We start from the raw sequence: 24975 nt of genomic DNA, 5'->3' as shown, positions 1-24975 counted from the left end.
TGGGGATAGACAGGTGAGATGTTAGACTCTGGGGATAGACAGGTGAGATGTTAGACTCTGGGGATAGACAGGTGAGATGTTAGACTCTGGGGATAGACAGGTGAGATGTTAGACTCTGTGATAGACAGGTGACAGGTTAGACTCTGTGATAGACAGGTGACAGGTTAGACTCTGTGATAGACAGGTGACAGGTTAGACTCTGTGATAGACAGGTGACAGGTTAGACTCTGTGATAGACAGGTGACAGGTTAGACTCTGTGACAGACAGGTGACAGGTTAGACTCTGGTGACAGACAGGTGACAGGTTAGACTCTGGTGACAGACAGGTGACAGGTTAGACTCTGGTGACAGACAGGTGACAGGTTAGACTCTGGTGACAGACAGGTGACAGGTTAGACTCTGGTGACAGACAGGTGACAGGTTAGACTCTGGTGACAGACAGGTGACAGGTTAGACTCTGGTGACAGACAGGTGACAGGTTAGACGCTGGTGACAGACAGGTGAGGGGTTAGACGCTGGTGACAGACAGGTGAGGGGTTAGACGCTGTTCTCCTGTAGAGTAGGATCGCAGTTAATCCAAAGTAGACGACTTTAATATGTACGAGGGTCCGAGTCACAGCCTGACCGATCTATTACTGATTCCGGGTCTGTGGTTGGAGATCATTGGATCATCTTTCTTTCTGAATCGTTCCTGCTCTTTTGGCCATGTCTTGATCGCTCACTTCATGTAAATCCGTTCAGACTGCACACGAGCACGCTGGAAGTATTTGTGGGATGAGGAGCACCACTGTGTGGTGTAGCATAGCGCCTGCTGGGAGCTCAGACCGAGACTAATGCTGCTCCATGTAGCGCTCGTCATATTTTATCTTTATTTGTCGAGCGTTCTGTATGCAGCTCCAGGCGGATATTAATGAAGCGGAATAACTCGCTTTCGCATTTTATTAAAATGTCGTCTCTAACACACGCCGCCGCCGAGAATTGTTTTAAACCGATCTTCGCTTTGGAGAAGAAACCAATCTGGACAACAACGAGACCAACCAGACGTTCTCATTTTTCTGGTCACATGGTGCCTGTGGTGTGTTTAGACCTCATCGAGTTCCAGAGATTTAATCAGAGAACACAAGGGGCTTCCTCAAAGGGGTTCTTTGGATGTTTGGGTATCTCATGTTTCTCAGGTTCTTCTCTGGACATGCTTTGTTGAGATGAAATGAGATGATCTCCCACAGTGATGCCAAGTGTAGCTTTGACCATAAATGCAATCTCAAATTATGATTTCCATCCGGAAAAAAAAAAAAAAAGAGCAAAGCTGATACCTTGAGACAGGAAGTGGTTCCTAACCTCAAGTTCAGGTTCAGCAGAGCCGTGAGGAGCCTCATTAAATCCCGGGCTTTGACACATATGGTCCGACTGAGGGAGGAGGAGGAGGAGGGAGACTGATTCAGGAGAGCAAGGGTGAAGGGGGCCAGGTTCCCTCTGGTTGGGTGAAAGGGGGCGGGGTTTATGAGACTCCTTCGGTGGGATTTCTTCAGTCAGAACTTCAGATTGTTTAAGCCACCTGTGTGTCGAGCAGAAGCATCCGAGACCAGGTCTGAGACCTTCACACCTGAGAACACACCTGAGAAAATAGGAGATAGAAAAGAAGGACTGAAGAAGGTTTTTCAGGAGAATAACAATCAAATGAATGAGTGTAAAGAATTAATAATACGTTACTACCTGAATATTTAAATGATTGTCATTACTGTTTATTTGAACACAAATGGTTTCCATGGATTTCTCGTTAAGGTTGTGATGTCATAACGATAATTACCAATTAATACAGTTTAACTTTTATTCTGTACTTCAGCATAAATTCCAATAAATAAAAAGAAGCTGAACGAGGATGAAGTCATTCCACATTTAGTCGTCATTTACTGTTAAAATAACTCCATTCTTCTGGTTAGATGTTCCGTCAGATCTTTTAGTGGAGATTTATCCCAATACAGTGGTGTTAGTGAAGTGAGGAGAGGAGGTCTGGTCCGCATTAAAAACTCATCCCAAAGTTGTTCAGTAGAGTTGGAGATCTGTAGCAGGAGATCTTTCACATTTCTTAACCCATAGAAAGCAGAGCTTCATGGAGCTGCTTTGTGCACAATTCATGCTGGAACAGGTTTTGGATCTCCTTGTTCAAGTAAAGGCCAAATTTCAAAGACCTCCGATTCAATTGTGCATATTCAAGTTTGTGTGAACAGTTTAGAGAAGAACCACAGATGGGTGGAGAACTCTTGTGTCCCAATACTTTTGTTGCTACTGTGTGTTAAAGATCAGATCTGAGGTTCTTTCAGTATGGTGCTTTTGCAGCTGAGGGTTTGTTTGAGGGATGATGAGTGTGAGATGATGAGGCAGAGGGAAATCTGATTTTTCATCATCCTCATCCTCATCTTCAGCCTAATCTTGTTCTCTTTCTGTTCGTTTGTTTATTTATTTATTAGTTTTATTTCCTTCACCATGGCGACTCCCGCTAAAAAAACCTTCTCGCAGCGCTTTGCATCCAGCTGTTCCTGGATGTGCGAAACGGCGTCGCCATGGTAACGTGCTCCCCGCATGCTGGCTCAAGGTCGTTCGTTCCAGAAAAACGCTCCGAACCTGCGGCACGCTGCGCGCACACACACACACACACACACACACACACACACACACACACAGGGAGACAGACAGAGAGGCGGAGAGAGGAAGCGAGAGATCACCAGTGACAGGTGGAGAAAGAAATGGAAAGAAATGATGTGAGACGTCCAAAGCAGTGAAGAGTTCATAATCAGAACGAGATCACTGATCTCTCTCTCTCTCTCTCTCTCTCTCTCGCTCACTCTCTCTCTCTCTCTCTCTCTCTCTCTCTCTCTCGCTCACTCTCACGCTTTCAGTTTTTTTCTTTTTTCTTTTTCTCTTCCTGTCCTTCTCTCTGGTTTTTCTCTCTAACTCTCTTCTTCCCTGTCTTTTATTTTCTCTTTTTGTTTCTCTTTCTTTCTCTCTCATTGTATTTTTTCCTCTTTTTCTCACTCTTTTCTCCCCTGTCTCTCTTTTTTCTCTGTACCTGTCACTCGTTTTCTTTCCCCTCCTATCTCTCCCTGCCTCTTTTTCTCTTCCCTCTTATTTTCTGTTTTCTTCTTTTTTTTTTGTTCTGTCTCACTTTTTCTCTCCTTTTCTCTTTCCTTTCCTCTCTGTCTCTCTTACTTTCTGTTCTATCTCTATCTTTTTAACTTCTTTCTCTCTATTTCCCCATCTGTCTGGGGTAGTTTAGTGTCATTTATGAGGTTTGTTTGTGTAGTTTGGTGTCGTTTCTAAGCGGGAGTGGTTTGGTGTTTCCAAGAAGCTGGTAGTTTAGTGTCATTTATAAAAGAGGGTAGTTTGGTGGTGGTGTGTGTGTGTGTGGGGGGGGGGGTAGTGTGATTTTCTTCGAGGTAGTTTGGTCATTTTCTGTAAAACTCCATGAGAAGTTATGGGTAAGAACCGCAAGAGGAGCCAGGTTTAGAGAGGAAACCTCATCGTATTCCTCAGTAGTTCAGAGCTCTGTTCTGTGAGACGGGAAGTACAGTCAGGTACATGATTAACTGTAGTAGTTGAAGGTCATGTGAAGGACGTTGCGGTGGAGTGTCGGGTTTGGAGGCAGAAACTCGCTGCTTCTTTTTCTTTTTCCGTTCAGAAAAAACCTACGAGCTTCGTTTGAGGATTTCTGCCTTCTCCAAGTTCTTCAGCAGTAAATGTTCCCAGATGCTGCTTCAACTCTGCATGAACTCACACGCTCTCTCTCTCTCTCGGTCCGATTTCATGAAAACACCCGTGTGTGTGTGTGTGTGTGTGTGTGTGTGTGTGTGTGAGAGAGAGAAAGCATGAAACTTTTCACACCACTACTGCAGGCTTTAGAACGTTGGAAAAGCTCCAGCAGAGGTTTTTCATTGCTGCTGCTGGAGATTCTGTAGGTTTTACGAGGATTTTCTTTTGTATTGAACTTTTAACACGTGTGATGCCGTGACCCGAGAACACGTTTAACATGTGCAATAGCGTTTCAAATCCTTATTCGGTCAGATTCCGACCAACCAGCATCCAGAATTCAGTGATTAATAATCAGGTGTTTATTATTTGCACTAAGAGCAGATCGAGACGAAGTGAAAAAAGATCTACGATGTTCATGTAGAACGTTGGTGTTCTGACCCAGTGGGTGGAGCTACAAATCCACCTCAGAATGAAGGATACCATTTTTTCGTCACATCTGCACGGTCAGGCCTCATTAAATCTGGGAGAAATGAGGTGTAGAGAACGCACTCTCTTTTACCTCTACAAGCATCTACATGAACACACACGGAGAAAGAGACTGATCCAATGAAGAAAAGGGTCGTCTGGAGCACCAGGTTCCTCTGAGGAACTCGTCTGAAGCGTGGCGGTGAGGTGGAACGCCATCGTGCCTGGTCTCGAGCAGCATCGTTTAAGTATGCAACGGAAAACCTGGCGATATCGGCATCGCTGACTCGGCGAGCGGAACGGTGGAAGCCCCGCCCCTTTTACTTTTCATCAATTCCCTGGAAAATGGCATAAAGTGGGTCAAGAGCAAATGTAAGACTTTTAATGCAGTAAACATCTTCTCCAGTTTACCGTTGTGGAATTTGGCAGACCCTCTGGAGATCCAGAGCGACTCTGAAAGTAGGATTCATGTTGATTTCTATAAATAATGTCAGAAACTCTAACGAAACTAAATGCAGTTCTAAATGTTGGAGGAGATGTTTGGAAGCAAAGCTAAGAAGGAGATGGAGATGTTTGGGAGAGATGTTTGGAAGGTGTTTAAAGATGTTGGGCAGAATGTGTGGGGGAGATGATGTTTGGGAAGATGGAGATGTTTGTTTGGAGGTATCCAAGAGAGAGGTTAAGGAGAAAATGGAGATGTTTGGAAGGTATTTGGTGAAATGTTTGCGAAAGCTGGAAAGGGGGAGATGGCAGGATGTTGGTTGAAGATGTTTGGCAATAAGGGGGAGATGGAGGTGTTTGCTAAAGATGTTTGGAAAGTGTTTGGTCGAGATGTTTGGCAAGATGTTGGGGTGGGGTGGTCGTGCTTGGAGACGTTAGGGGGAATTGTTTGTGGGAGGATGTTGGAGAATATGTTTGAAGGAGATCCTAACCAGCCTGAGAGTGAGTGTGAGGAGCTCAGTTCTCCTGCTGAAGACTAATCATGCTCATTTTCCCAGCTGTGGAAAACCTGTGCGTTCTGAAGCAGGGACGCCTTGAACTTCCTCTCAAACACCAGATATTTTGCATGAACAGAAACTAAAGAGATGAAAGTTCCACAGACTGGTTCAAGCCTGGATGCTGATAGATGCTAAATGGCTTCTTTGTGGAGAATTAATGGTTCTTCATTGTTCTACATAAAACCTTCAACTACAGATGTCAGGACCTTCTAGAACTTGGGGACTTTAGTGATCTTGAGATTTAAACTTAAACTTCTGCTGACGATTTAAGGCTCTTTCTAAAGCACTTCAGGACTTTTGTCAAAGAGAAACCTTCGTTTAAGTGGCATTGAGTAAAAGACAGGAGGTGGAGCTGGAGGTAGCAGAGCTGAAGATGTTGAGATGTTCATTGGGAGTGACGACGATGGACAGGATTAGAAATGAGTTTATTAGAGGGACAGCACATGTAGGACGTTTTGGAGACAAGGTGAGGGAGGTGAGATTGAGATGGTTTGGACATGTGCAGAGGAGGGACATGGGGTATATCAGTAGGAGAATGCTGAGGATGGAGCCACCAGGAAGGAGGAAATGAGGAAGATCAAGGAGGAGGTTCATGGATGTGGTGAAGGAAGACATGCAGGTAGTTGGTGTGAAAGAGGCAGATGTAGATGACGGGGGGGGTGGGTGGAGACGGATGATCCGCTGTGGCGCCCCCTAATGGGAGAAGTCGAAAGAAGATTAAAAATATAAAAAATATATATACAAAATTCATAAAAAAAAAAAAAATGAATATTTGAATTTTTGTGAACATTACATTTAGATTATAAACTCTGTAATTCTAAACAGAGGAACTTTTGGAACTTTTGCCGTATGGTGCTTATAAACCTGTGTGGGAATCTGGAATTAGCGCTAATCGGATAAAGATCCACTGTGAGGTGTGTTCACGGAGCTCCTGCTCTGCGGTGATCTCGTAGATCTCGTAGATCATCACGGTAAACTACGCTAAGTGTAGTCTTTGGTTGCTAGGCAACGTGACGGGCGAAGTCGCACTTTCTTACGTATAAACCATGTTACGTCTGAGAATCTTTTTAATCGTTTTTATTTTAAATCCTCAGTAAATAAAGATACAAAGATTCCCGTTTATTTTTAAATCAGAATAAAGACTGATATGAAGATTGAATTTTTTAATTTATTTAGTTACACTGTGGAAAAGGTTTTTTTCACAAGGAATGAACCAAATCAGGGTTCAGAGTGACTTAAAAAAACTCATGTTTTAATGTAAAAAAAAACAACAAAAAAACGAGGACACTGTTTTCAGCCAGTCGAACTTTTCAAACCCCGCCCCCCCCCCATCTCCCTTCCCCTCACCCCCGTTTCCATCTGTGTGGCGGCGCTGCTGATTGGTGCATAATTGAAGATTAATTAGCTCCGCCCCTAATTGCGAGCTGGTTATTCGTGCACGCGGGAGGCCACAGAGGTGAAACGTTTTGATTAACCGCCGCGTCACAGGGTCGCATTTGTCATCGATAACGAGAAGGAGATGCAGATCGAGAGCGTGCCGCCGTTTCCCTCGGGGGGATTGTCTATCGCTCTTTTTTTTATAACCTTCTTTCTCCTCCTTTATCAACCCTTTTTGTCTCCGCCTTTTGTCTGGTTTGTGACTGTACAAACAAAGCATGGAAAAATCAGTGATTACAGGAAGGGAAAGAGAAAAAAGGGGAAGAAGAAAGAGGAGAAAAAAAAAGAAGGTAAAAAAGGGGGGAACCCAGACGTAAGAGGCTCGGCGGCGTCCGAGTCGCGAGTTCGCCGGAGGACGACGCCGCGCTCTGATTGGTCGAGGAAAGGTGAAATTAAAACCAAGCTAAACTTTTGACCCCGAGACGGAAAGGAGGAGCCGAACAGGGACGCTCGTCATCGCTCTTTCTCTCGCTCTTTTGCTCTATCGGTTTTTGGCTTTCTTCTTTTTCGGAGGCAGGGATGCGTGCAGCTCAGCATGGAGGGAAAGAGAGATGGAAAAAATGTGGAGAAGGATATAAGCGGGGGGATGAGGAGTGCGAGCAGGGGAGGGAAAAAAAGAGAGAGGAGGTTTTTTGTGTTTTTCTAAACATAATTACTCGTCCTCCTCTAAGAAAGAAAGGAGGAGGAAAATGGAGCGGAGGAGGAAAGACTGAGGGAGAGAGAGATTTCCACTCGCTCATGTTTTCCTTCATTAGTGATCAAACACAGCAGGGTGGGAGGGGTGAGGAGGGGGGTGAAAAGGGGGCTTTTGAGGCAACGAGTCAGCCGGGGTAACAGGATCCAGCCGAGTTAACGAGGAGGGCAGCGTGCTCTTCCTACACGCACGCACGCACGCACGCACGCACACACACACACACACACACTTACTCTACACGTGTATGTACTGTGGCTCTGAGAAACTTCTAGCACCGTGTGTGTGTGTGTGTGTGTGTGTGTGTACAGCACCATATGGTGGTGATAATATATGGATTTCACATCGCTTTCTTCAGCCAAACATTTTTCTCATCCAACCCAATTAAGTCACCCTGAAGAGACGGGGCAATAAACTCCCACTGTAAGGGGGGGTTAGAGTGGGATAGAGGATGTGAGAGAGAGGAATAGGTAGAGAAAGGGAAAGATGGATGGATGGGGAAAGAGAACGAGAGGGATGCAGGTAGGGGAGAGTGGTTGAGAGACAGATAGGAGGAGAGAGTGAGCGAGCGATGGATAGGGGAAGAGAGAGACAGAGGGAAAAAAATAATAGGGGGAAAGGGACAGATGCGGAAAGAGTGAGAGCGAGACAGAAAAGGAGAATAAAAAAGGGGATAGAAGGAGAGAGAAAGGAGTGTGGAGAAAGAGAGAGAGAAGGAGAAATTAGTTTGGAGGAAAGAGAGAAAGCGAAATATGGAAAAAGAGAGTGAGTGATTGATGGGAGGAGAGAAAGAGGGTGAGGGAGATGGATGGGGAAAGTGGAAAAGAGAGAGGGATGAAAAAGAACAAAGAAACAGATAGGTAGAGAAAGAGAGAGAGAAGGAAAAAAGGAAGCATTGGACATTGGGAGAGAGATGGATATGAAAAGAGAGAGAATTTGGAGGAAAAATGTGTGTGTGTGTGTGTGTGTGTGTGTGTGTGTGTGTGTGTGTGTGTGTGTGTGTTGCCATGCAGTTTAGTGTCGTCTCTTTGTGTACAGGAATGATGGATGATGGCACGGCATAAATTTGATTTGGATTCTCCACCAGGAATCTCTGTGTGTGTGTGTGTTTGTTGTAAATGCTCATGTGGGTGGATGTGTGTGTGTGTGTGTGTGTGTCTGCTCCATCAGGACTGTCAATGCGATTTGAATACTTCAGCTCTCTGTCTGTCTGTCTGTCTGTCTGTGTGTGTGTGTGTGTGTGTGTGTGTGTGTGTGTGTGTGTGTGTGTGTGTGTGTGTGTGAGCGCGAGTCTATTGTGAATGCTTGTGTGCATTTGACTGTGTGTCTGCTGCATCAGGACAGTGAATGCAATTTGAATGTGTGTGTGTGTGTGTGTGTGTGTGTGTGTGTGTGTGTGTGTGTCCTTGACAGACGGTTGGAGATTCCAAACACGCTCTCGCTCTTCTCTCTTGGTCTTTTTTCTTAGCATGAATATGAGAATCTCAGTAGAAATGTCTCCTGCTCGCGTGCTCTCTTTCTCTCTCTCTCTCTCTCTCTCTCTCTCTCTCTCTCTCTCTCTCTCTCTCTCTCTCTCTCTCTCTCTCACACACACACTTTAAAACGTGTCTGTAATTAATATAGCTTTTTTATTCTCTTCCTTTACTTGAAGACAAATTAGTCTCAAAATACACTTTGGATTGTTTATGCCCCACCCCCCTGGTGGTGGTGTGTGTGTGTGTGTGTGTGTGTGTGTGTGTGTGTAGCTTGTTAGCAGTACACATGACCTTACACACTGTTTACGTCCCTTTAAAATATGGGTGAGTTAAGGTTAGTTCGAGTGGGTGAGTTAAGGTTAGTTCGAGTGGGTGAGTTAAGGTTAGTTCGAGTGGGTGAGTTAAGGTTAGTTAGAGTGGATGGGTGAGTTGTTGTGGGTGAGTTAAGGTGAATGTGGGTGGGTGAGTTAAGGTTAGTTAGTGTGGATGGGTGAGGTGTGGGTGGGTGAGTTTGGGTGTGAGTTGTGGTTGAATTAAGGTTAATTAGGGTGGGTGAGTTAGTGTGGGTAAGGTCGGGTTAGTGTAGGTGGGTGTTATTATGGGTGAGTTAAGGTTAGGTAGTGTGGGTGAGTTAAGGTTAGTTAGTGTGGGTAAGTGAAGGTTAGTGTAGGTGGGTGTTATTATGGGTGAGTTAAGGTTAGGTAGTGTGGGTGAGTTAAGGTTAGTTAGTGTGGGTGAGTGAAGGTTAGAGTGTGTGGGTGAGTTGGTTATTTAGTTTGGATTAGTTAAGGTTATTGTGGGTGAGTGAAGGTGAGTGTTGGTGGGTGAGTGAAGGTGAGTGTGGGTGGGTGAGTGAAGGTTAGTGTGGGTGGGTGAGTGAAGGTTAGTGTGGGTGGGTGAGTGAAGGTTAGTGTGGGTGGGTGAGTGAAGGTTAGTGTGGGTGGGTTGGTGTTGTTGTGGGTGAGTTATTGTGGGTGAGTATGGGTGGGTGAGTTATTGTGGGTGAGTTAAGGTGAGTATGGGTGGGTGGGTGAGTGTGGTTTGGTGAGTTATTGTGGGTGAGTTAAGGTAAGTGTGAGTTGGTGAGTTATTGTGGGTGAGTGTGGGTGGGTGAGTTAAGGTGAGTGTGGGTGGGTGAGTTATTGTGGGTGAGTTAAGGTTAGTGTGGGTGGGTGAGTTAAGGTTAGTGTGGGTGGGTGGGTGTGGGTGAGTTAAGGTGAGGGTTAGTGAGTTAAGGTGAGTGTGGGTGGGTGAGTTATTGTGGGTGAGTTAAGGTTAGTGTGGGTGGGTGAGTTAAGGTTAGTGTGGGTGGGTGGGTGTGGGTGAGTTAAGGTGAGTGTGGGTGGGTGAGTTAAGGTGAGTGTGGGAGGGTGAGTTAAGGTGAGTGTGGGTGGGTGGGTGGGTTGGTGTGGGTTGGTGAGTTATTGTGGGTGAGTTAAGGTGAGGGTTGGTGAGTTAAGGTGAGTGTGGGTTGGTGAGTTATTGTGGGTGAGTTAAGGTGAGTGTGGGTGGGTTGGTGTTATTGTGGGTGAGTTAATGTCAGTATGGGTGGGTGATTTATTGTGGGTGAGTTAAGGTTAGTGTGGGTGGGTGGGTGTGCGTGAGTTAAGGTGAGGGTTGGTGAGTTAAGGTGAGTGTGGGTTGGTGAGTTATTGTGGGTAAATTAAGGTGAGGGTTGGTGAGTTAAGGTGTGTGTGGGTTGGTAAGTTATTGTGGGTGAGTTAAGGTGAGTGTGGGTTGGTGAGTTAAGGTGAGTGTTGGTGGGTGGGTGGATGAGTGTGGGTTGGTGAGTTATTGTGGGTGAGTTAAGGCGAGTTTGGGTTGGTGAGTTAAGGTGAGTGTGGGTTGGTGAGTTATTGTGGGTGAGTTAAGGTGAGTTTGGGTTGGTGAGTTATTGTGGGTGAGTTAAGGTGAGGGTTGGTGAGTTAAGGTGAGTGTGGGTTGGTGAGTTATTGTGGGTGAGTTAAGGTGAGGGTTGGTGAGTTAAGGTGAGTGTGGGTTGGTGAGTTATTGTGGGTGAGTTAAGGTGAGGGTTGGTGAGTTAAGGTGAGTGTGGGTTGGTGAGTTATTGTGGGTGAGTTAAGGTGAGGGTTGGTGAGTTAAGGTGAGTGTTGGTGGGTCGGTGGATGAGTGTGGGTTGGTGAGTTATTGTGGGTGTGTTAAGGTGAGTTTGGGTTGGTGAGTTATTGTAGGTATGTTAAGGTGAGGGTTGGTGAGTTAAGGTAAGTGTGGGTTGGTGAGTTATTGTGGGTGAGTTAAGGTGAGTGTGGGTTGGTGAGTTATTGTAGGTGAGTTAAGGTGAGTGTGGGTTGGTGAGTTATTGTGGGTGAGTTAAGGTGAGTGTGGGTTGGTGAGTTATTGTAGGTGAGTTAAGGTGAGTGTGGGTTGGTGAGTTATTGTGGGTGAGTTAAGGTGAGTGTGGGTTGGTGAGTTATTGTGGGTATTGAGGTATTGTGTTCCGTGTTTCTCGTGTGATTATTCGCTAAGCTAATTAGCTAATCAAAGTTATTTTTCTTGTGGACAAACTCCAGCGCTGATTCCACATGCAGAACCGTCCGACCAGTGCCAACGGTGCTGAACAAAACTAAAGCCTCCCGAAACGCACACTATCAGTCGACCTCTACTTCTGTTTTTAAAATGGCACCGGAACGTTTGGCACAAGTTGGAGATCTGAGATTGTGTGATAGAGTGAGTGAGTGAGTGAGGGAGGAGGAGGATCGCTGGAACACTGCCCAGGTTTCTCTCTCTGTCTCACTCCATCCCTCTGTTATTATCTCTCTCTCTCTCTCTCTCTCTCTCTCTCTCTCTCTCTCTCTCTCGATGTGTCTCTTTCAATCTCTCTCTCTCTGTATATTTGAGGTTTCTGGGTCGAGGTCCGGATCTTGTTTGTTTCTGTTTAAACTCTAGAGTCGATTTGTGATGTGAGCAGGAAGTGAGTGAGACATCACCCAGCAAGCTGCTCAACATCACTGCTTTTTTTACTTCAGACTCTGAGTCTGTTCCAACATCTCCTCTTCAACGTCCCTGCTTTAACATCTCCTCTCCAGCATCCTCCTCTATGTCTCTGCTTTAACATCTTTTCTTCAGCATCTCCTCTTTAGCGTCTCCTCTCCGTCTCATCTCCATCTTCTCTCCAGTGTTTCCTCTCCATCTTCTCTCCAGTGTTTCCTCTCCATCTTCTCTCCAGTGTTTCCTCTCGTCTTCTCTCCAGCATCCTCCTCTCTGTCTCTGCTTTAACATGTCCTCTCCAGTTTATCCTCTCTGTCTTCTCTCCAGCATCTCCTCTCCGTCTCTGCTTTAACGTCTCCTCTCCAGCGTCTCCTCTCTGTCTCCTGTCCAGCATCTCCTCTCCGTCTCTGCTTTAACATCTCCTTTCCAGTGTCTCCTCTTTCTCCACTCCAGCATCTCCTCTCCGTCTCTGCTTTAACGTCTCCTCTCCAGCGTCTCTTCTCTGTCTCCTCTCCAGCGTCTCCTCTCCAGCATCTCCTCTCCATCTCTGCTTTAACGTCTCCTCTCCAGCCGCTCCTCTTTTTCCTCTCCAGCCGCTCCTCTTTTTCCTCTCCAGCCGCTCCTCTTTTTCCTCTCCAGCGTCTCCTCTCTGTCTCCACTCCAGCGTCTCCTCTCTGTCTCCACTCCAGCGTCTCCTCTCTGTCTCCACTCCAGCGTCTCCTCTCTGTCTCCACTCCAGCGTCTCCTCCCAGTCTCCACTCCAGCGTCTCCTCCCAGTCTCCACTCCAGCGTCTCCTCTCAGTCTCCACTCCAGCGTCTCCTCTCAGTCTCCACTCCAGCGTCTCCTCTCAGTCTCCACTCCAGCGTCTCCTCTCAGTCTCCACTCCAGCGTCTCCTCTCAGTCTCCACTCCAGCGTCTCCTCTCAGTCTCCACTCCAGCGTCTCCTCTCAGTCTCCACTCCAGCGTCTCCTCTCAGTCTCCACTCCAGCGTCTCCTCTCAGTCTCCACTCCAGCGTCTCCTCTCAGTCTCCACTCCAGCGTCTCCTCTCAGTCTCCACTCCAGCGTCTCCTCTCAGTCTCCACTCCAGCGTCTCCTCTCAGTCTCCACTCCAGCGTCTCCTCTCAGTCTCCACTCCAGCGTCTCCTCTCAGTCTCCACTCCAGCGTCTCCTCTCAGTCTCCACTCCAGCGTCTCCTCTCAGTCTCCACTCCAGCGTCTCCTCTCAGTCTCCACTCCAGCGTCTCCTCTCCGTCTCTGCTTTAACATCATCTTTCAGTCTCTGCTTTAACGTCTCCTCTCCAGCGTCTTCACTCCAGCATCTCCTCTCTGTCTCTGCTTTAATGACATCTTGGCTATAACATGAACTGGGAGACCCAAACATGTTCTATCATAAAGATCTGCTTCCCATGGGTTGGAAGATGTGAAGGATCTTCTGTTTGAGCTCTATTGAACATCTTTGGGATGAATGTGAACCCTGACTCCACCCCAGGCCTCCTCACCTTCTCATCTACATCACTACATGACGTTACTATTACACATTCTTGTGGCTGAATATTCCCAAAAAATACATGAGCAAATGTGGAATGAGATGTTCATAAAGAAGCACATAGCAACCTAATGTTTGGGTGTCCACAAACTTCTGGACCATAGTGTTTGTGGGATTTTATTATTATTTTTTTTAATAAGAAGGATAGAAAAAGAAAATAGATTTCTGACACTAGAGACTCCTTTTGTTTGTGACGCGCCGTCACTATGGAGACAATCAGGGCGATGCCGTTAAGACGCTTGACACGCCTCCTGTACCTCGTTAGCATATGCTAATTCTGTTTACCGCACCGTCATTAGCGTGCTGATTAATACCATTGGCTGTTTGGCTGGAATGTAATAATAACAAGATTTCAGTGTCGAACAAAAAAGCGCATCTCTTTATTTCTCTCTCTCTCTCTCTCTCTCTCTCTCTCTCTCTTTTTCTCTCTCTCTCTCTCTCTCTCTCTCTCTCTCTCTCTCTCTCTCTCTCTCTCTCTCTTTTTCTCTCTCTCTCTCTCTCTCTCTCTCTTTTTCTCTCTCTCTCTCTCTCTTTCTCTCTCTCTCTTTCTCTCTCTTCAGAGCTGAGTGTGTGTGTGTGTGTGTGTGTGTGTGTGTGTGTGTGTGTGTGTGTGTGTGTGTGTGTGTGTGTGTGTGTGTGTGTGTGTGTGTGTGTGTTGGACGAGTGGAGGATCGCTGCATCTCTCTGAGCTGTCACAAGGTGGGCTCCTCTTCCTCCTCCTCCACATCCTCTGATGATGCACCGGTTGGCACGGCAACCGTCAGAGAGACCAGGGTTGGGGGGGTAAAAATTGCGACGGAGAAAATAACCACGCGGATATAATCACCATTTTTATTACAAATAAACACAAATAATAAATGAACAAATGAACAGGCGTCATTAGGCGTTTTCTTTTCTTTATTTTTTCTTTATTCCTCTGTCTTGCTTCTGAGAGGTGCAGAAGAGAATAAACTGATAGCTAGAGGAAGAAAAAGAGAGTGAAAGGAGGAGGTGTAGCCGTGAAGGGAACACGGATTATTTCTCTTTCTGTCAGTCCGCTGTGAAATTGTCTTTCTCCTCAAATGATGATGGAGAGATGAAGAGATTGAGGGCGGAGAAATGAAAAGGTGTGTAACTGAGGAAAAGCGAATGGAGAAAGGGTGAAGATAAAGAGCAGAGGAGAGGGAGGGCGTTGGAATGCAGAGAGGAGAAATGGATGGAAAGAGGAGGTGGAAGGATAAAAAGGAAAGAATAAATGAATGGAGGGAAGGAAGGATGAGTGAAAAGGTAGAGAAGGTGAAGTTGAGAGGATAGATGGAAGAAGATAAAAGGAGAGGGGAGGAATAGAGTGGGAAGATGGAGAGAAAAGGATGGAGTTATAGAAGGAGGCAAAAGGTTGAGGTGGAAGTAGTGAGAAGGTAAACATAGAAAGATAGAAGTATAGAGAGGAAGAAAGGAAAGAGACAGAAGAAATAGAGGAATCCGAGGATGGGGAAGAGAAGGATGGATGTTGGAGAGATGGAAGGAGTGAAAGTTAGAGAGGAGAATGTAGATAAGAGAAATAAGAAGATGGAGAGGTAGAGGATGGAAAGGAGGAGGGTGGAGGACTGAAGGGAAGAATGTAAAAATAATTGGATAAAGGGAGGGAATGGTGAAGAGGTGGAGGTACTGAAGTTGAGAAGATAAGTGCTGGAAAGATAAATTAAAGAGGAATGGAGTGAGGTAGAGGGGGAAAAAGAGAAGTAGGGAGGATGAAGAGAGTACAAATGCTAAGAAAAGGAGGATGGAGTGATTAAACGGAGGTGTAGAGGATTAGGAGGGGATGGATGCTGAGAGGATGATGGAGTAATGAAGGAATGAAGAGTGGAGATGTGAAAGTTCTAGTAGTATAACTGAATTCACTGATGGGGGTGTGGCCTCTGTGCCTGTCAGTATTAGTGAAGGGGGTGTGGCCTCTGTACATGTCAGTATAGTGAAGGGGGTGTGGCCTCTGTACCTGTCAGTATTAGTGAAGGGGGTGTGGCCTCTGTACCTGTCAGTATTAGTGAAGGGGGTGTGGCCTCTGTACCTGTCAGTATTAGTGAAGGGGGTGTGGCCTTTGTACCTGTCGGTCTCAGTGAAGGGGGTGTGGCCTTTGTATCTGTCGGTCTCAATGAAGGGGCTGTGGCCTTTGTACCTGTCAGTCTCAGTGAAGGGGGTGTGGCCTTTGTACCTGTCAGTCTCAGTGAAGGGGGTGTGGCCTTTGTTGTGAATAAACATTTATGATGAGACTTTCATTAACTTGTTCTTGAGCTGTCTCACAAGTCAACTCATTAGAATATTAGGCCACGCCCGTTACAATTACATGTCTGGTCAGTAAATTGTACTGCTTTCAAACTGCAATAATTTTTTTACATAACGTGAATTTTCTGTTTAATGATTAATAATAATTTATTATTATTATTATTATTATTATTATTATTATTATTATTATTATTATTATACAAACATCAAATTGTTATAAATAGATGATTTGACTCAGAGCTTGTTTGCATCAAGGCAAAGTGAAAAACTCAAAGAATGCTGCTGCTAAAGTGGAATGCTGTGTGTGTGTGTGTGTGTGTGTGTGTGTGTGTGTGTGTGTGTGTGTGTGTGTGTGTGTGTTTAGTAAACAGAGGTTAGGACACTGACGTGCTGTCTAAGAGGTATTGACTGACTGAATGGTGTATAACAAACACACACACACACACACACTGACTCAGCCGAGCCACCCACACACACTCAAAATATAGAAGTGGTAAGAGCAGACAGACTGGAAGCCTACGCTGTGTGTGTGTTTCACATTTACACTGACCCTTTTGTGAACCCTCAAACACACACGTTTATCTCCTGGAAATTTTTATTTAAACCTTGCATCATATTTTCAGTCAGATTGACGAAATGATGGAGTGATAGAATGATGGAGTGATAGAATGATGGAGTGATAGAATGATGGAGTGATAGAATGATGGAGTGATAGAATGATGGAGTGATAGAATGAGGAAAAGTGATGAAGCCATAGTTAATTTTTTCGCTATCTGTAGATGATCTATGAAGAGTTGAGCTGCGTTTGACATGAGCGACTAGTCGCATTTTTGTGTGAACATAACTGTGACTCCGTCCCTCACATGATCAACAATTAAATGTTGATCGACTCGTTACTATAATCACTGATTCCAGGAACTCGCACTGTACAACTCTCAAACACAACACTCCACTTCTGTCTGCCCCTCTGCCCGCCCCTCTGTCTGCCCCTCTGCCCGCCCCTGTGTCTGCGTCTCTGCCTCACTGTCTGCGTCTCTGCCTCACTGTCTGCGTCTCTGCCTCACTGTCTGCGTCTCTGCCTCACTGTCTGCGTCTCTGCCCCACTGTCTGCGTCTCTGCCCCACTGTCTGCGTCTCTGCCCCACTGTCTGCGTCTCTGCCCCACTGTCTGCGTCTCTGCCCCACTGTCTGCCCCTCTGCCCGCCCCTCTGTCTGCCCCTCTGCCCGCCCCTCTGTCTGCGTCTCTGCCTCACTGTCTGCGTCTCTGCCCCACTGTCTGCGTCTCTGCCCCACTGTCTGCGTCTCTGCCCCACTGTCTGCGTCTCTGCCTCACTGTCTGCCTCCCTTTTTTTCTGTCTGCCTCACTGCTTCGTCTGTCTCTCTTTCATTCTGTATTTGTCTGCCTCTCTGCCTCTGTCTGCATCTGTCTGTCTGTCTAGCTGTGCTTCTGTTTCTCTCTTTTTTTTCTCTGTCTGTTTCTTTGTCTGTCTCTCTGCCTCTCTGTCTGTCCTGTCTCTTTGTCTCTCTTCTTCTACAGTTTTTTTTATCTGTCTGTGTTCATATCTTTCTCTCTCACTCTCTCCCTCTCTCTCTCTTTCTCTTTTGCTCTCGCTCTCTCAGTACAGGTTGTTTCTTGTTTGTTTAAGTCTCTCAGTTTCTCTTGAGTAGATTACTTGCCCTGGTCATGTGTGGATTAAGTGCTACTTACACACACACACACAGACGCACAAAATCTCACAGACACCTGCAACTTTCCTTCTATCTGTGTTTCACATCACAAATCTGTCTGTCTACCTCTGTCTGTGTCTACCCTGTGTCCCTCTCCTCACATCTTCTGTTTATATCCCTCTCGCTCTCTCTCTCTCTCTCTCTCTCTCTCTCTCTCTCTCTCTCTCTCTCTCTCTCTCTCTCGCTCTCTGAGTGAGACAGCTGTGCTTGAAGTGTGTAAACATCTGCCTAATGGATCTCAGGCACACAAACATCATTAGTCATGAGAGACTCTGCTGCTGCTGTGGTTTTTTCTCCTCCTCTTCATGTCCTCATTCATGTTCATCTTCTCTCTAAACAAGCGATCCCCTCCTCTCTCTCACACACACACACACACACACACACACACACACACACACACACACACACACACTTCAAGGAAGATGCTGCAGTGTTACTTCTTACCATTTATCACAAAGTTGTGCTCTTCCTCCATCATACACACCTTCATCACCACCTTTCACCATCGATACCATCACACTTGATCAACCTTCATCAGGGGTCTTTTCATCAGTGTGTTTGTCCTAAACTCTATTTTCTTCTTGTGTGTGTGTGTTTCAGGATGTGAAGCTGGACAAAGCAGAAGAATCATTAAAACACTGCTAAAGAAGTGAGGTGTGTGTCTGTCATGATGATTCAACTCTTTTTTTTAACCATTTTTAGTTACACTTAGCATCTCTCCTGCATCCTGAACATGTCACTGACACCGGAGACTCCTTCCATCTGTTAATTACGAGCTGCACGACTCCGACCAATCAGAATCCTACTTCTCTCCTTCCCTCTCTGTAGGTGCTGATATGTTTAGAAGATGAGTGGAGTGGGGGAAAACTCCATGGAGCCTCTGTGCCCCGATCGTAAGCGTAGTCTGTCCACCTGCGATACGCCCGGTCTCGGGTACGACCAAAAGCAAAGCTCCTTAAGCAGACTAGTGGTTAAACCCAGTTGTGTGATGAGAATTAATGCTGCTCTTTTGCGCCCCCTGCAGGTGTGAGAAGCGTCGGCGAGAGCAGGAGAGTAAATACATCGAGGAGCTAGCGGAGCTCATCTCGGCTAACCTCAGCGACATCGACAGCTTCAACGTCAAACCGGACAAATGCGCCATCCTCAAGGAGACCGTGCGGCAGATCCGGCAGATCAAAGAGCAAGGTGGGTCCTGGTGGTATCTTTGGGGGGTATAATCTTTGGTGGTCATGTGCTGGGGTTATACACTCTGGGGCTCACGTGTTGGGGGTATACTCTCTGGGGGTCACGTGCTGGGGTTATACACTCTGGGGGTCATGTGCTGGGGTTATACACTCTGGGGCTCACGTGTTGGGGGTATACTCTCTGGGGCTTACGTGCTGGAGGTATACACTCTGGGGCTTATGTGCTGGGGGTATACACTCTGGGGCTCACGTGTTGGGGGTATACTCTCTGGGGCTTACGTGCTGGAGGTACACACTCTGGAAGTCACGTGCTGGGGGTATACACTCTGGGGCTTATGTGCTGGGGGTATACACTCTGGGGCTTACGAGCTGGGGGTATACACTCTGGGGTTAACGTGCTGGGGGTATACACTCTGGCGGTCACGTGCTGGGGTTATATACTGGGGGTCACGTGCTGGTGTTATACACTCTGGGGCTCACGTGCTGGGGTTATATACTGGGGGTCACGTGCTGGGGTATACTCTGTGACACATGCTGGTGTTATACACTCTGGGGCTCACGTGCTGGGGTTATATACTGGGGGTCACGTGATGGTGTTATACACTCTGGGGCTCACGTGCTGGGGTTATATACTGGGGGTCACGTGCTGGGATATACACTCTGTGACGCATGTTGGGGGGTATACACTCAGGGTCACGTGCTGTGGGTATACAATCTGTGATGCATGCTAGGTATATACACTCTGGGGCTATACGTGCTGAGGGTATACACTCTGGGGCTATACGTGCTGAGGGTATACACTCTGGGGCTCACGTGCTGGGGTATACACTCTGGGGAGGTCACGTGCTGGGGGTATACACTCTGGAGCTCACATGCTGGGGTTATATACTGGGGGGTCACGTGCTGGGGGTATACACTCTGGGGGTCACGTGCTGGGGTTATATACTGGGGGTCACGTGCTGGGGGTATACACACTGGGGCTCACGTGCTGGGGGTATACACACTGGGGCTCACGTGCTGGGGGTATACACTCTGGGGGTCATGTGCTGGGGGTATACACTTAAGGTTAGGTGTTGAGGATATACACGTCATGGGGTATGCACTCTGGGGGTCACGTGATGGGGTATACTGGGGCGGTCACCTGTTAAGGGTGTACACACTGGGTCACATACTGGGGTATACTGGGGGTATACACTCTGGGACACGTGATGGGGGTAGATGTTAATAATGTTAATTTCCTAAAATGTCACTTGAAATCCCACAGATTTTTTGTCCCTTTTAAACACGTGACATTTATAACTTAAATCGCACCTGCATTTATTGGGGTGCCACTATTTTTTTTAAGGTGTGAGTTTAACCCAAGAACCCCCCCCCCCCCCCCCCCCCTCACACACACACACACACACACACACCCTAACCTAACCCATCGAGCTCTGGAGCCAGAACACACAGCAGGGGAAGTGTGTGCACAGGTGCAGGAGTGGACTGTTCATTACACTACTGATGGCATGATAATTATAATGTCTTGGCATCGTGTGTGTGTGTGTGTGTGTGTGTGTGAGAGATGGATGTCAGTTTTACGGTTGTTTCCAGTGTTTAAGCAAGTGCTCATTTCCTGTGTACGTCTGCGACGTTTGTGGTTCGACGCTTCTACAGTTCACTGTAACTAGTGCCTGGTTTCTTCTCCTGTTGTATCTGCAGCATCTCTGGCAACATACACGGATATTTCAGGTATCTGGTCTAAGAGCATGATGATCTGACCGATACTGATAGCTGGCTCGGACCATTCAACCAATAGTTTTTAAAATAAAATATCATGAAAATTTTCTAAAGTAAATAAATAACTCTATTAAATTATAAATAAAGCTATATAATAAATCCATTATAAACATTAAATATAATACAGCACTCTCCATGCAGCATGCAGACTTACATGGTCAGTGATTTGCCTCTAGAGGCCGCTCTTGTAATAACAGCAGACCGGAAAAACTATCTGTATGGATTGATGCCGATAGTTCCAGCAATCATCTATCGGTGCCAATTAATTGGCAAAACTAATTCCTCGGTCGACCTTTAGTGACTGTAAGGGTCTGTTACTGCCACTGCAGGGTTTCTAAATAGATTTTTATACTTTTATTTATTTCTGTGGTTGCTCACTCAGCATGACGTACTGTAGGACCAGGATGTTCATCTGAAGACAATGATAGTAATGATGGAGTGAGAGTGATGATCAGGGTGAGGAGGAGGAGGAGGAAGAGAGATTGAGAAGCCAAACCATGTGGAGAGGCTCAAAAAGAGACGTACAGCTGCCTCGGACTTTATGCAGGCGGTTGCCATGGTTACAGTATGTGAATAATGAGTTTCTCCCTCTCTCTCTCCCTCTCTCTCTCCCTCTCTCTCTCTCTGCACCTTTTTACAGGTTTTTAGAAACAAATTACAATCTTGTGTTATTACATTACATCTCATGGAAGCGATTTCTGTACCATGAGGACTGATCAGGGGGGGGTGGGCGGGGCTAAAAATAGGGCAGCTTATTGGTTGGTCAAATGTCAAGCTTATGCATTTATACTTATAATAATAATTATAAGAAAAATATTAAAATTGTTTCTAAACAGAATGACTGTAAATTACAAGCAGTGTTTCATCTCTGTCTCTCGCCCGTTTAAACGCCACTGTCTCGTGTTAATTTGTTCATCTGTTGCTTTAAATAAACACGATTATTAAAAATGTTTTCTTCCTAATTTAAATAAATAAACAAACGAGTCTATCTGTAAGCTCCGCCTCTTTGCAAACCTGAGAAACCACACCCATTTTCACAGCTTTTTGCAGCACAGCATTTTTTTTCCCCCTATTTCTTTTCCTCTCTCCTTTGTTTCTCCGGTCTCGTCCTCTCGTCTCTTTTCTCTCCACCCTCAAGCTCTGCGCTCACACCTCCAGGGATCTCATCAGGTGAAATCATCCCTCTCGCTCTTCCTTTAAAACCTCCCGGATACTGACTTACCAGAAGACGTGTCTACCTGCTCTGCTGTCTCGCCTCGCCTCGCCTCGTCTCGTCTCTACCTCTGCCTCATTCACTTGCACTCACACACGTACACACAACTCAACAGTCTGTACTGCCCTCTACTGGACTTGGACAGAAGAATAATGTATTATGTTTCTTATTTAATTTTATTCCGGTTGTTGGGGAAACAGAAGATAAAGATTTTGTACATTGACGATCTCCATCACAGATCATCAGACTCGAGTTCACCACTTTGTTTGCAGAAGATAGACGTTCTGAGTCATTTACAAAAAAGCACGATCTAGATGCACTGTATAATTGTGTAGTCCCTGAATTACGATCGTATGACTTACGATTTTTCGATCTTACGATGGCGAAACTACAAAATTGTGGCATATTGATTTTTGCACGATAGGTTGGGACGATGCCAGGATGTTCACATCTCCTGCCTTGTGAGATGCCTTACTCCCACCAGCAGACATCAGAGTTCAGTTGTCTGTGTTAAAGCGCGTATTTATTTTATATATACTGTCAAGTTTAGATATTACGGCAGTGTAAATTGCTCTGTTTTGCTAAACGATGTAAAGTTTTAAATGAATAATAAATGACATTACACTACCCCATACTGATCACTATTCTTTAAGACTCCTGTGAACGATAGGCCATGTCTCAATTTACCATATTTTCAAGTTACAGTGGGGTCATCAGAGCGCATCTCCATCATAACATCATAACTACCTGTATTTGTGTGGAATTGGATGTACATTCATCTATAAACTTATTTCATGCATTCTAAGGCTCTTTATTACATCATGATGGGTGGAATTCCTTATATGGGCATTTCTGCTGCATACAGCAACCAGGGCACCCACCACCGTGCTTCATTCTGGGATGGAAGTCGTCACAGTGCTGCACAGAACTCCTTCGAGAAGAATGTCTCCAAAAAGTGGGATCGGATATGTACCTCGGGATCTGATTGTTAGCCAGTTAAAGTTTTGGTACCTGTTTTATTTCTAGCGATGATGCAGACAATAGTTACGTAAAAACTTTAGCTCCACCCATGACATGCCCTCTGGAGCTCGACTGTGTGTTTTATGTCACCTTTAGCCACGCCTACAAAACTCCATATAAGGCAAAACGAGGGGGAAAAAAAGGCAACTAAACAGTGAACAGATCAGGCACTGCAGCTTTTATATACACTATAACCAGGTGTGTGTGTGTTTGTGTGTGTGTGTGTTGGAACAGGAAAAGCCTCGTCAAACGATGACGATGTCCAGAAGGCCGACGTGTCCTCCACAGGTCAGGGGGTCATCGATAAGGACCACCTCGGACCTCTGTTACTCCAGGTGAGACAAACTTCCTCTCAGCAAAATGCACGCTAAATCCTTGAGCGTATTGTGAGCGTACAGTCAGACTGAGTTCCTCGCGGTTCCTCAGGCGCTGGACGGCTTCCTGTTTGTGGTGAACAGAGAAGGGAGCATCGTGTTCGTGTCTGATAACGTCACTCAGTACCTGCAGTACACGCAGGAGGAGCTGATCAACACCAGTGTCTACAACATCCTGCACGACGACGACCGAGATGACTTTCACAAGAACCTGCCCAGGAATAACAGTTAGAGACGCACACACACACACACACACACACACACACACACACACACACACACACACACACAGTGTGTCCATCCTTTTTTTCATGTCTAATATGGGAATTGTCCAGCTTAAAAAATGTGTACAGATGGATGGACAAAATGATGGACAGACAGTTTTACCTCCATTCGTTGTTGTTTCTGTCTCTCTATTCAACCTTCCGTCTTCTTCTTCTTACCCTGTCTGTCTTTCTTTCTGTCCCTCTGTTCCTCTCTCCGTCTTGTTCATACACGTTTTAGAAATGACTTGATGAACCTTTCTGATCCATCTCTCCTCGTTCTCTCTGGTTTCTCAGTGAACAGCATGGCGTGGGGAGGAGAAGCTCCTCGGCAGAAGAGCCACACTTTTAACTGCCGCATGCTGGTGAAGTTCAGTTCGGGTCCGGTCGAGGAAAACCCCGGGACGCCTCGCTACGAGACCATGCAATGTTTCGCCCTCACGCAGCCCAAAGCCATGATGGAGGAGGGAGAAGGTACGGAGTGTTTATAGCTGCTAGAACACCTGCGAGAACAGGTACTGACCCTTTCCATCCAGTTCCAGAACATTACACAGCTATAAGAGGAATAAAGCATTTAGGGGCGTGCTGTTAGAGTTACATCGTTAACTGCACTCATCTACAATTATACTGTAACATACAATATTTATCATGGTGTGTGTGTGTGTGTGTGTGTGTTTGTGTGTGTGTGTGTTTTCAGACCTGCAGTCGTGTATGATCTGCGTGGCACGGCGTGTAACCACGTTGGAGAGAACGGAGAGCTTCAACACCAGACACGATCCATCGGGTCAGAACATTTACTGAAATATTTACATTTCAAATCATTGTGCATTTGAATCATTTGAGTCATTTGAATCATTTGAGTCATCATGAACTTTATTTGCATTTGATGTAATTTGAATATATGGTGATTTATATGAATAAATAAGTCTGTTATGTATTAATAATGAGGTGTGTGTGTGTGTGTGTGTGTGTGTGTGTGTGTGTGTGTGTTTAAACAGGTAAGCTGATTCAGATAGACCAGAATTCCCTACGTACCTCCATGCGTCCGGGTTGGGAGGATCTGCTCAGGCGCTGTATCCAGATGTTTTTACAGCATAGTGACGGACAGCCCTGGTCCAATAAACGCCATTATCATGAAGGTCAGTACGGTGCCCTGAAAAACAGGTTCTAGAAACCCGGCACGTGGCCTCTTCCAGTGTACGATGGAACAGTTTTGTTCAAAAATTAGGAGTCTCTTCAGAATCAGGAGATTTTTTTTGTCTATTGAAACGCGTTCTTGAATCTGGAACTTAACGGCCTTTAAACTCACGGTCACGTACGTTTCACAATCCTGACTTCCTGTTTTAGAGTCAACACATAAAAATAATACTTCACATTTCAAGGCATTTCACAGAAACTTAAAAGTGTTGTTCTGTTTTCGGGTTAATCTTTATGTATTTACTCGTTTTTTTTCTCCTTCTTCTCAGCCTTTCTTCATGGTCATGCAGAGACCCCAGTGTACAGATTCTCGTTATCAGACGGAACTCCGGTCACAGCGCAAACCAAAAGCAAGCTGTACCGCAACCCAATGACCAACGAGCCGCAGGGCTTCATATCTACTCACCTGTTACAGAGGTGCCTCAGTTCTACACACACACACACACACACACACACACACCTGTATCCACTAGAGGTCAGCCGATTAATCTGCACTGATAATTGATTGCTGGAACTGTCAGCAAAAATCCATTCTGTGGCTGAGAAGGTTGACTGCCATTTAAAGAGCGTCCTCTAGAGGCGGATCACTGGAACAACGTGCTGTTCGTTTTAACACACCTGCCGACTCTTCACTATTTAATTATCAT

At 45.9% G+C, this 24975-nt stretch overlaps 1 protein-coding gene across 3 annotated transcripts in view; it reads left to right on the top strand.

The window, feature by feature from the left end:
- The window catches only part of LOC310714846 (nuclear receptor coactivator 3-like), a 38404-nt gene that overhangs the window by 1405 nt on the left and 12024 nt on the right, over positions 1-24975 (top strand). The window contains exons 2-10 of one of the 3 annotated variants that reach the window (XM_083520822.1): positions 17899-17947; positions 18127-18231; positions 18323-18483; positions 22729-22829; positions 22921-23095; positions 23429-23646; positions 23829-23915; positions 24130-24270; positions 24598-24745. In XM_083520822.1, coding sequence (XP_083376948.1) covers positions 23559-23646; positions 23829-23915; positions 24130-24270; positions 24598-24745 — 464 coding nt within the window. In that variant the 5' untranslated portion in view covers positions 17899-17947; positions 18127-18231; positions 18323-18483; ... (1 more) ...; positions 22921-23095; positions 23429-23558. Of the gene's footprint in view, positions 1-17898; positions 17953-18126; positions 18232-18322; positions 18484-22728; positions 22830-22920; positions 23096-23428; positions 23647-23828; positions 23916-24129; positions 24271-24597; positions 24746-24975 lie in introns of all 3 variants that reach the window. The other 2 variants (XM_083520820.1, XM_083520821.1) reach the window with 2 other exon arrangements.

This window comes from Silurus aristotelis, assembly GCF_946808225.1.
Source record: "Silurus aristotelis genome assembly, chromosome: 19".
NCBI lineage: Eukaryota > Metazoa > Chordata > Actinopteri > Siluriformes > Siluridae > Silurus > Silurus aristotelis.
This window is presented reverse-complemented; position numbering and strand designations above follow the sequence as displayed.